We start from the raw sequence: 11,105 nt of genomic DNA on the forward strand, positions 1-11,105 counted from the left end.
GGGGGGCGGGTTCTGACCTGACACCTGCAAACTCCTACCCACCAGGAGCAGCTCTTGGCCGAAATGGAAAGGATGCAGATGGAGATTGACCAGCTGCGGGGGAGGCCACCATCCTCCTACTCTAGGTAGCCCTCCTGCCCCACTTCTGCCCATAGAGTCCCCTTGGCCAAGCTCATCCCTTCTGATCCCCACTCCCTGTACTCCTGAGACTTCCATTGATCCCTCTTATTTTTGACCTGACCTCATGACCTCTGACCCTAGGCAAGTCCCTGTGACTCCTGACCTCTGTTCTTTTCCTGACCCCTTGGTCCCTGATTCTCCTACCCATGCCCACAGGTCCCTCCCTGGCAGTGCCCTGGAGCTCCGTTACTCCCAGGCACCCACATTACCTTCTGGTGCCCACCTAGACCCTTATGGGGCTGGCAGTGGCCGGGCAGGCAAGAGGGGCCGCTGGTCAGGGGTCAAGGAAGAGCCCTCCAAGGTCAGCAGCCACCTCTGGGGCCTAGGTCTTGGGCGGGAAGTAGTGGGAAATAGAGCCAAGTCCCTGGGGTTCTGAGGGGCAGGGTCATCTGGACTCACCCTGTCTTCTTTCCTTCCCCCACAACTCCATCATCCCCACTTGCCTATATGTCTCTTCATGTGGATGTCCACTACCTGGTGAGAACCTCAGTAATGATGGTATGGGAGAGGGGTGTGGAATCCCAGAGTGGTTGGGGCCAGGTGAAGAAAAGAAGTGGGCCAGGTCGAGAATGAGGGGAGCAGGTGGAGTCATGGGTGTGGGTGTGGTTTGGAGAGGGTTGGGTGAAGGGAATAAGCTGGGCTGGGAAAAGTGTTAGGGCAGGTGGGCAGGGTCAGGGAGGGTGGGCACAGTCAGGATCAGTGAGTGAAGACCCTATGTCAACCTCAGCCTCCACCTACCTGGCTTCCTTTAATCCTCATACAGAGACAGGATTGGGAGCGGTCTGCACCTGCGGGGTCCATGCCACCCCCATTCCCTGGGGAGCTGGATGGCTCAGATGAGGAGGAGGCAGAGGGGATGTTTGGAGCTGAGCTGCTCTCTCCCAGTGGGCAGGCCGATGTGCAGACGCTGGCCATCATGCTTCAGGAGCAGCTGGAGGCCATCAACAAGGAGATCAAGTGAGCACTGGCCCAGTCCTGCCCTGACCTGCCTGAGCTAGCCCCCAGCTCCTCTGGCTCTGAAGACGATCTGAAATCCTGTCTCCTCTTCCACCATCCTCAAGAATTTATGGCAGCCCAACACTCCCTCCAGTGTCTGGGAATGCCCTAGAATACAGTCAGAAGTCTTTTACGTGCTATATACATATATATTCCCCAGCCAGTACTTGCAATTTCCCAATGCACACCAAAAACTACATTACAAAATACCAAAATTCTCAGGAATCTTCCAATATACCATGGATTTTGTGGCTTCACAGAACCAGTACCCTGATTCTTCCCAGTACCCCAAGAATCTCAGCACAACACAACAAGGCCCCCAACCATAACCACCAAGAATCTCACCCTAACACATTAATCAAGAACCTCAACTCTATAAAGTCCTCAGTTTATTAAGAAGCCCCCACTGATGTGAAGTCTACCTTGATTTCCCAGCAGTTCCCCTACTTAGCAATTCTCCTATAATAACACACTCTCCATGGGTCCCCAGCACAACCACCAATGTGACCACCACCTTTCATTCAAACTCTGACTTGATGTGTTGACTCTCACATACTGAATCTGTGACCTTCCCAGATCCTAGATTGACCCAGGGTCCCTGATCTCGCCCTGATCGTATTATGACCTTGCTCTTGCAGTCCTCCCTGAAACTTGATCTCTTGCCCATAATAATCCATTTATGATTTTCTAGAACAACTTGGTTATCATCAGGGCAACCCTGATGCAGATTCTGATCACCTTGACAGCCCTAATCCTTCCATGACTTCCTGAGACTATCATGACTCCTTGGCTCCTCATGAATCCACCCAAAACCCTCTAAGTTCATGGCACCTTCCCCAGAATTGCCCTTGCCCTACCAAGCCTTTCTGGCCTCTTGTGACCCCCACTCTCCCTCTCCTATTGTCTACTTCAGACCTCTCTCCCAGTCTTTCCCATTTCCCTCCTCAGGCTAATCCAAGAGGAGAAGGAGACGACAGAACAGAGGGCAGAGGAACTGGAAAGCCGGGTGTCCAGCTCAGGCCTGGACTCACTGGGCCGCTACCGCAGCAGCTGCTCGCTGCCCCCCTCCCTCACCACCTCTACCCTCGCCAGCCCCTCCCCTCCCAGCTCTGGCCATTCAACACCCCGTCTGGCACCCCCTAGCCCTGCCCGTGAGGGCACTGACAAGGCCGTGAGTGTTCTGAAGTCTTTGTAGCCTGGTAGGGGGAGGGGAAGAGGTCATAAATAGGGCTCCCCAACAAACAGCAACAATAACGCCACATGCCAGTGACTTCCAAAAGCAACCTCAGCTTTTTCTAAAGGTTCCAACTCAAAGGCAAAGGGGAGACCAAGTCACTGGGTCCCTGAACCCTTACTTCCACTTTAGTCAGATCTTGTCAACTTTTACTTGTCTTACACATGAAGTTTCTGCATAGGACTTTTTAGAAATGTTTTTGTAGCTAAACATACATTTGAGAACTATAATTACATCCTCAAAATTGACCTTTGAGAGAGACAAGGAGATATCACCCCATTTTATTTCCTTATGCCCAGACTTACTGCTTCTAGAACCTGTAACTCATTAGCTTTCTTTGAGGTCAAGGGTATCCCACTTCTGACACCAGAAGCAAAGATAATGTAAATGTGAGTTTGGTAGGCTCCAGAGGTTTTTTCTTTTTCTTTTCTTTTCTTTCTTTTTTTTTTTTTTTTTTTTTTTTTTTGTGGCTGGCCAGTATGGGGATCTGAATGCATGATCTTGGCATTGCCAGCACCACGCTCTCCCAAGTGAGCTAACCATCCAGCCCCAGGGAAACTGCAATCATTGTGTTTATGTTTCTGCAACTCAACCCTACTTGATCTAGGCTACCTTCAGATATGGTGTCCCAAACCAGGGCCATCCCAGATACCCTCTAGTAGACATCCCAATTAATGAGGAGTCCCCAACATGACTCCAACTCAATTCAGCATCAATGCCTCTCTGTCTCCAGAATCATGTCCCCAAGGAGGAAGCTGGGGCTCCACGAGGGGAGGGGCCAGCCATCCCAGGAGACACCCCACCACCCACACCCCGCTCTGCCCGTCTTGAGAGAATGACCCAGGCCTTGGCATTACAGGCAGGGTCTCTGGAAGATGGGGGACCCTCACGGGGAAGGTCAGCAGGGACAAGGGGTAGGGACAGGGAGGGACTTCCTTGGGAGGATGAGACAGGAGAGTAGACAAATACTTGGGAGGAGAGGAGGCATCCGAGAAGTGGTCTGCCCTCCCTCTCTTCTGCTTACCCAGTGAGGGCACTCCAGATTCCCTGCACAAAGCCCCCAAGAAGAAGAGCATCAAGTCATCAATAGGCCGTCTCTTTGGCAAGAAAGAGAAGGGGCGAATGGGACCCCCAGGCAGGGACAGCTCTTCTCTGGGTGAGTACCCTAATTCCAACCTTCTCTCATTTGTTTCTTCCTTCCTTCCTCCCTTTCTTCCTACTTTTTTTTTTCTTTTTTACATTCATCCATGTCTTCATTTGGTAATTCATGTAGAATGTGAAAGGACAGGACTTGCCAGAGGTAGACAGAAGGAGGAAGGAAAAAGAAAGGGCCCTCTTGGGCAGGCCTGGGTGACTGGGTGGGTAAATGAATTTATTTCATTTAGTTATTTTTTTAATACAGAAAGAGAGTGGGGCCTGCTAAAGGTAGGGCATCTTCCAGTGGTGTGCTGGAGCCTGCTCATACTGGCTTATGAGAGCTGTTATTTCAGGAACTTAGTGAGCTGCTTGACAGCACATTGGTATCTTGAAATTGGCCATGGTGAGATTACTTACACCACAAAGATTGGCAAATGCTACATATCAGGGAATCTATTCTCCCTCCTCAGGGAGCCAGTTGTTAGGCATTTACCAGCACACCACTTCCACCTTACCAAGACCAGCCCAGTGAGTCCAGCCCTGTTTTTGAGTTTTCTCCAAGTCATTGCCTGGGAGCTGACATTGGCTGCTGTTTGGCTTATCACTCTTCAGTGTGGCCTCACTCACTGCTCCCGCAGGGCCTCTGTCTTCCTGGCATCCTTCTCACCACCCGCAGGATGAGAGATTCTGTCTCCCCCTTGAGACTTTCCAAATTTTGACTTTCCATATTTCAACTTCTCCCCGCCTTCAGCTGGAACACCCTCAGATGAAACATTGGCCACTGACCCTCTGGGACTAGCCAAGCTGACAGGCCCAGGAGACAAGGATCGAAGGAACAAGAGGAAGTGAGTGTGTGTGTGTGTGTGTGTGTGTGTGTGTATGTATGTGCATTTGTGTGTATGGGGTGGTGGTGGAGGACATAAGTGAGAATAAAATGCTGGGAGGGAGTGTCCATGATCCTGAACTTGCTTGCACTGGAATATAGGAACTCCTAGAGTTTTTCCTTATTTTTTCTCTCTCTTGATGGGAGTGGGGGGAAGATTCACATGTACTTTTTTTTTTTTTTAACCTTCTGTCATGTTTTCTACATTCATAAAAATGCATTTACCAGTGTGTGTGTGGTGAAAGGGGCCATCCAAGGGGCTGGGGGATCTCCATCCTTGACAGCTCCTGCCCTGGTCCCTTCCCCATCCTCCCAGGCATGAACTCCTAGAAGAGGCCTGCCGCCAGGGCCTGCCTTTTGCTGCCTGGGATGGGCCCACTGTGGTCTCCTGGCTGGAGGTACTGGGGCCCAGAAAAGCCCTATTGATCCCCAACCCCTGTGACAGCCCCACTGTCAGGGGCTGGCGGGGTCCACCCAGCACCATCCTGCTCCTAGCCCAGAGGCGGAAGGTGGGATGGACAGGGGAGGTGAGGGCCTGGGAGGGGTCAGGGTTCCTGTCAATCTAAAAAGCTTCTTTCTCCTTCTCCTTCACCCCTGTCCCTCTGGCCATGCCCACCTGGGTCCTTCTGTTGTTTCACTCTGACTGTCTCTTCATCTCTTCATGTCTCCCTGTGTGTGTCTCTCTCTGGGATTCTCTCTCTCTGTTCTTCCCATGTCTCTGTATCTCCCTTCCTATATCTCTGTGTGTCTGTCTATCTCTCCCCTTTCTGTCTCTCCTCGTCTCTGTCTCTCCCTGTCTGTCTCCCCCGGACTCTTCCACATCCTTTGCCTTTCCTGTCTGCTTGTTTTCCCTGTGAACTTTCCCGTGTCGCTCTGTTTTGCTCCACGTGACTCTCGGTTCCCTCTCTCCCTTTCTTTCTGTCTCTGTCCATCTTCCCCCATGTCTCCTTCCATATCCTCTTTGTTCCCTCCTCCTTCTCTTCCAGCTGTGGGTAGGCATGCCTGCCTGGTATGTGGCCGCTTGCCGGGCCAATGTCAAGAGTGGAGCCATCATGGCCAACTTGTCGGACACGGAGATCCAGCGCGAGATCGGCATCAGCAACCCGCTGCATCGGCTCAAGCTGCGCCTCGCCATCCAGGAGATGGTCTCCCTCACCTCACCCTCAGCTCCCGCCTCTTCCCGCACGGTGACTGTTCACCACCGTTCCCAGTCCTCGTTGTCTCAGGGACCCACCTCTCACACTCAGACTAGCTAGTCCTGGGCCTGCTCCCTCCAGCTCCTCCCATAGACCCTGCTCACCGTGGGCTCTCCCCTCCCCTGAGGTCTCTGGGCCTCCCCTCAACTCACTCTGCTCCTTGGCACTTGCTGCTCCCGTGGCTTGGAACACCCCTCCCCCTGTTTTCTCCAAGCCTGGCTCTTTCTCATCCCTGAGGTCTCAGTGCAAAGGTCACCACCTCTGAGAGGCCTTCCCTAACTCAACAGCTCAACCAGTCACCCACCATCACCCCGGCACATCAACACCTTCCAATCTTTCCTCATAGCATTTACTCCCTTCTAATTATTTTATTCTTTTGTTTCAACTTTTTATTAAGAGAAATTCCAAACATACAAAAGATTACATGTAAACATGCATAATTCAGCAATTTTTAAACCTTTGCCATACTTGCTATGTATGTATTAGGACATCATAATAGGTTAGTCCAGAATATTATTTCAGCAAGTCATCTTTTTCTCCTTCACAGCCACCATGCCCTTATCACACTTATGAGCTTTAACATTATTGTTAATTTCATCTGCTATTCAGTCTATATTCAGATTTCCCTGACATATTTATAATATGTTGATTCTCTCTCTCCCACCATGATACAAGGGCCTCATCTAAATCCCAGACCCTACAATGGTGCCTGACGCTCACCAGGAGCTTTATAAATGTTTGAATCCTTGTAGGAATTTCTAACTCATGGGGTTGTGAGAGCAGTTGCCCAATAAATGTGAACAAACCCCCCCAAACATTTGCCCCATTGCTGTGTCTGCCACCTGCTTCTGAATCCTCTGTACATCTGTGTGAGGTCAGAGAGGTGACATCACTTGCACAGGGCCACACAGCAAAATGTATGGCGCCTTCAGGAGCACGACCCCATTCCCCTCCCGCATCCAAAGCCCTATACCACCCCCATAACACCTCCCGCATCTCAGTCCACAGGAAATGTGTGGATGACACACGAGGAGATGGAGTCCCTTACGGCCACGACCAAGCCTGTGAGTGCCCTCTGCCGGCGGCCATGGGGGTGGCACTAACATTTACCTGGGGGTGGGGGCGGGGACCGATTCTGTGGCTGGCTGTCAGTCCGTCCCTTCCGTCCTCCTCTGCCTGCCCCTTAACCCACCCTTCTCTCCCCTCTTCCCACTAACGGGTCAGGAGACCAAGGAGATCAGCTGGGAGCAGGTAGGGGGCGCGGGGCGGGGTGTGGGCGCATGAACAGGCTGTGGTGCACGCTGCATGGACACCCCTCTTTCTCTGAGCCTCCCCCAACTCGGTCTCTGCCCTCACCGGGACGTTCTATCATCCCTGTGGGGGGACGGGGGTGGGGTGGGGACTGTGCCAGAGCTCAGCTCTGGACTGTTTCATTGTGGCTTGATGGAAGGCGACATGGAAGCCCAGACTGTTCCATTGTCGGCTTGGTGCACTGGCAATTTCATTATTGTGGGTTGGGGTGTCTAGGTGCTGTTCCATTGCTGTAATTAGAGGGAGACGTGGAGCACCTTGCTTTCCTTACCATTGAGGGGAAAGGGCGCTACACTGGACTGTAGCGGGGCAAAGGGGCAAGCACTGGTTATGGTGGTAGTGAGGCAGGTCAGGCTGGATGAGAAGTTGGGGACGACGAGCTACGTTTTGTTCTCAAGAAGAGGGGCATGAACTCCCCTGAGGTGGAATAACTATGTTGGACTGTGGGCTCTGTCTCCAGCCAGGGAAAGGTGTGGATGTCTCCTTATGCTAGAAGGAGTGAAGGACTTTGGGCTGATTCAAAATATTGTCCTATTCAACGTGGTCCCCTGAGAAATAAAGGGGGAAAAGAGGGTAGGACCAAAACAGAATATTGTCCTGGGCTAGATATAGCATCAGGACATTTGCAAGCGTGATGTTCCTTTGTTGGTGGGAGAGCTGCGTTGGAAGAATCCACTCTCCCGACTTGGGGGAGTAGTGATGTTGGACTGAGTTGGGACAGTGTCAGACCAGTGCTTCTCAAAATTTAATATACTCATATAGTTCACATTACCTGGGGACCATCTGAAAATGCAGATACTGATTTCAGTAGGCCTGGGGTGGGATCTGAGAGTCTGCAATTGCAGCAAGTCCACAGGTGGTGGTGATGCTGTGGGTCCAAGGACCATGCTTTGAGTAACCAAATTCTTCAAATTCTGTCATTATGAAGGGGTAGGAGACAACTTTGGATTAGTCCATTGTCCTGAGCAGAAATTGGCATTGTCCTGCTATGAGGTGGGGAAAGAAAAACCTTGGATTGGGGTCGGACTGTACCCCTTTCATATACACATGGGAAGGGGCCAGAGGACCTGACCCCTCCCTCACCTGCCCATGGCCCCAGATCCTGGCATATGGCGACATGAACCACGAATGGGTGGGGAACGACTGGCTGCCCAGCCTGGGGCTGCCCCAATACCGCAGCTACTTCATGGAGTCGCTGGTGGATGCCCGAATGTTAGATCACCTCAACAAGAAGGAACTCCGGGGCCAACTCAAGATGGTGGACAGCTTCCACAGGTGGGGGCTGCCTGGCCACTGGGGACAATCGAAGGGGAAGCCCCACCCCTACAGTCTTTGGCGAATGGGACTGGCAATGGGAAATTCCTAGGATTATCTTTGGCCTTTTCTCAGGAAATCCTGACGTGCCCCTTCCATCAGTAAGATGGTCCATAGGAAAAGCTCAGATCCTGAGACAGCTGGGCTAGTTAACCCCCAGCCCCTTCCAGTTTAGCCAATAGGCACTACTGGTTGAAAATGCCCCACCTCCTGGGAGGGTCACAGTCAATAGAACTGGTCAGTGGAACGCCCCAACCTCTCCCAGAAGACCACCGTCAATGGGGAGGTCCCAACAGGAGCCCCAGCCAGTCGAGTTGTGAAGGCTCGTCTGTGACTCCACTTCTCCTGCTGCTCAGGGTGAGTCTGCATTATGGGATCATGTGTCTGAAACGGCTCAACTATGACCGGAAGGACCTGGAGCGGAGGCGGGAAGAGAGTCAGACCCAGATCCGAGGTGAGTAGGAGTGTAAGAGTCCCTCTGGGAGCCAGGTAGGGGAGTATGGGGGGGGGCTGGAGGAGGGATGACTGGTGGGGGAGGGAGGCCAGGAAAGGAAAGAGCACTACCATAAACGGGAGTGGAGCCAGCATGGGAGCGTGGCCAGGAAAAAGGAAACAGGGGTGGAGATATAGTCTAAACTGGACAATCCTGGCCATGAGAGGGGCGAGGCTGAGGGTCCCTTCCGTCCCCAGACGTGATGGTGTGGTCCAATGAGAGGGTCATGGGTTGGGTGTCCGGGCTGGGCCTGAAGGAATTCGCCACGAACCTCACGGAGAGCGGGGTGCACGGGGCGCTGCTCGCCCTGGACGAGACCTTCGACTACTCCGACCTGGCCTTGCTGCTGCAGATCCCCACGCAGAATGCGCAGGTGAGCTGCCGCTCGCCCCCGAGCATGCTGGGCATCCCCGCCTCGCAGACTGCTCGCTCCAACCCTTCTCCCACCTCCACTTGCCAGGCTCGGCAGCTCCTGGAGAAGGAATTCAGCAACCTCATCTCTTTAGGCACAGACAGACGGCTGGACGAGGTGGGCGCGGCAGCAGCTCTGGAGGCTCCGCTCCAAGCTGCTCCTCGGGAGCCGGAGCTGAAGGGGTGGGGCTTAACCTTGCCGAAGACTCAGGGTTGGAGGCGGGGCCAGGAGAGTGGCGGGGTTAGGGGGAAGGGCGAGACCGGGAGTGGGTGGGGCCAATGAGTGGGGCGGAGTCAGGATGGGGCCCAAGGCCCTCACCGGCTGCCCGGTTTATACGCCTAGGACAGCGCCAAGTCCTTCAGCCGCTCCCCGTCCTGGCGGAAGATGTTCCGAGAGAAGGACCTCCGAGGCGTAACCCCCGACTCAGCTGAGATGTTGCCGCCCAACTTCCGCTCGGCTGCAGCAGGAGCCCTGGGCTCGCCGGGGCTCCCGCTCCGCAAGCTGCAGTCGGAAGGTGGGGGGCTCCCAAATGCGACGGTCCTTCCTCCCTTCCCGTTCCTCGGGGTGGAAAATGGACCAGTTCAACATTCCAGGTTCTGAAATGGCCTGGTCCTTTTCCCCACCCCCTCCTCAGGATGTGGAATGGATTAATCCCACACCCCTTCCCCAGGGTGGGAAGTGAACTCGTCCAAGCTGCTTGGGGGACCTTGTTTGAGTCCGTGGCTGCGGGGAAGGGGGGGAAGCCGATGTGGAGCCAGGCGATCGTCGTATTGGGAGGGGAACTCCAAGGGAGGACTCCTGGGGCTGAGGCCAGAGCTGGAGAAACCCTGGGGAGGAACCGGGCGGGCGGGCTGGATGCTCCCGGCTGAACTGCTGCTCGCTCCCCTCCAGGCCAGACTGCTGGGAGTTCCCGGGCAGAAGGCGTTTCGGTCCGGACCTATTCCTGCTAGTGTGGGCCTCCAGGTGAGAAGAGTACTGGGCGGTCTTGGGGGTGCGGGGTGGCACCGTGGATCTGCACTGCTCCAAGCACTGCCCGGCGTCAATGCAGGTGACCTCACTCGGACGGAAGAACTTCCAGAGGCTGGGTTGTTACCCCTGCTGCCCAGAGTGTGGTCTCGCCGGGGAGAGCGGGCGGGGGGCTCGCGCCGCGGACTGGACCATCTGTGCAGACGAGCGGGAGTGCGTGCACCCGCCTCGTCAATGGCCTGGACCAAACCACATGAACTGGACTGAGAGGGGGAGAGAAGAGGCCAGGAAGAAACCCCGCCTTCCAAACTTCCGCCTCCCTTTTCTCTACTTTGTAATTTATTGATGAGTTTCCAGTGGGAGACGGGTGCCCTTTCCCTGCGGGGAGGGGCCGGGGCTCCCCTCCCGGGCCGCATGCAGGGGGAGGCTGCCCAATCCCTTTCTTCCTTCCCAGTCGCGGGGCCCAAGTCTTCCTTCTTCGTCCGAAAGGAGGGGAGGGGGGACTCGCTGCTACAAGCCTCGCCCCCTGTGCCACTCAGCCCCGCCCCAGCGCGTCCGGTAGCCGGCCCCGGGGTCATCTGCAGGCGGGGTCCCCTCTCCCTCCCCCGTGTCTCGTGTGCCCGGGGGCTCCCCTTCCCCCGTGCTGTGGCCGTGTCCGTGCCCCGGGGGTAGGGGGCGCAGAACAGCGCTCCCCGTTCCCCTCCGGCTCCGGGGTTTGCATGGGAGAATCCTCTTTCCACGATGCCACTGGGCGACGTGGCGTGGGGGGGAGGGGAAGGTGGCGGAGCCCTCACCCCGACCAGGCGTCATTCAGTGATCACGGGTAAAGAGAACTGTTTCAAAAAGCTCCCGTGTTGACTGATTTTTTTGTCAGGACGTTCAGAAAGCAAACCGGCCACCTCGAGGACCCTGCAGTGCAGTCTCCTCCCTCCGTGCCTCAGGCCCGAGGCCACCTCGTTCTTCCTTCAGACCCGCGAGTCCAG

At 54.7% G+C, this 11,105-nt stretch overlaps 1 protein-coding gene across 2 annotated transcripts in view; it reads left to right on the forward strand.

Annotated features, from left to right (window-relative positions):
• Window positions 1-10,967, forward strand: part of LOC103587771 (liprin-alpha-3) — a 14,470-nt gene extending 3,503 nt beyond the window's left edge. The window contains exons 8-25 of one of the 2 annotated variants that reach the window (XM_008569325.1): window positions 46-125; window positions 337-481; window positions 944-1,137; window positions 2,125-2,347; window positions 3,144-3,307; window positions 3,439-3,566; window positions 4,299-4,392; window positions 4,747-4,828; window positions 5,417-5,617; window positions 6,628-6,690; window positions 6,851-6,877; window positions 8,037-8,212; window positions 8,608-8,705; window positions 8,942-9,117; window positions 9,205-9,273; window positions 9,499-9,670; window positions 10,048-10,119; window positions 10,205-10,967. In XM_008569325.1, the coding sequence (XP_008567547.1) occupies window positions 46-125; window positions 337-481; window positions 944-1,137; window positions 2,125-2,347; window positions 3,144-3,307; window positions 3,439-3,566; window positions 4,299-4,392; window positions 4,747-4,828; window positions 5,417-5,617; window positions 6,628-6,690; window positions 6,851-6,877; window positions 8,037-8,212; window positions 8,608-8,705; window positions 8,942-9,117; window positions 9,205-9,273; window positions 9,499-9,670; window positions 10,048-10,106 (2,151 nt within the window). In that variant the 3' untranslated portion in view covers window positions 10,107-10,119; window positions 10,205-10,967. The remainder of the gene's footprint in view (window positions 1-45; window positions 126-336; window positions 482-943; window positions 1,138-2,124; window positions 2,348-3,143; window positions 3,308-3,438; window positions 3,567-4,298; window positions 4,393-4,746; window positions 4,829-5,416; window positions 5,618-6,627; window positions 6,691-6,850; window positions 6,878-8,036; window positions 8,213-8,607; window positions 8,706-8,941; window positions 9,118-9,204; window positions 9,274-9,498; window positions 9,671-10,047; window positions 10,120-10,204) is intronic. The other variant, XM_008569326.1, reaches the window with a different exon arrangement.
• The last annotated feature ends 138 nt before the right edge of the window (window positions 10,968-11,105 follow it).

The sequence above is a fragment of the Galeopterus variegatus genome, unplaced genomic scaffold, assembly GCF_000696425.1.
Source record: "Galeopterus variegatus unplaced genomic scaffold, G_variegatus-3.0.2 Scaffold486, whole genome shotgun sequence".
NCBI classification, from domain to species: Eukaryota; Metazoa; Chordata; class Mammalia; order Dermoptera; family Cynocephalidae; genus Galeopterus; species Galeopterus variegatus.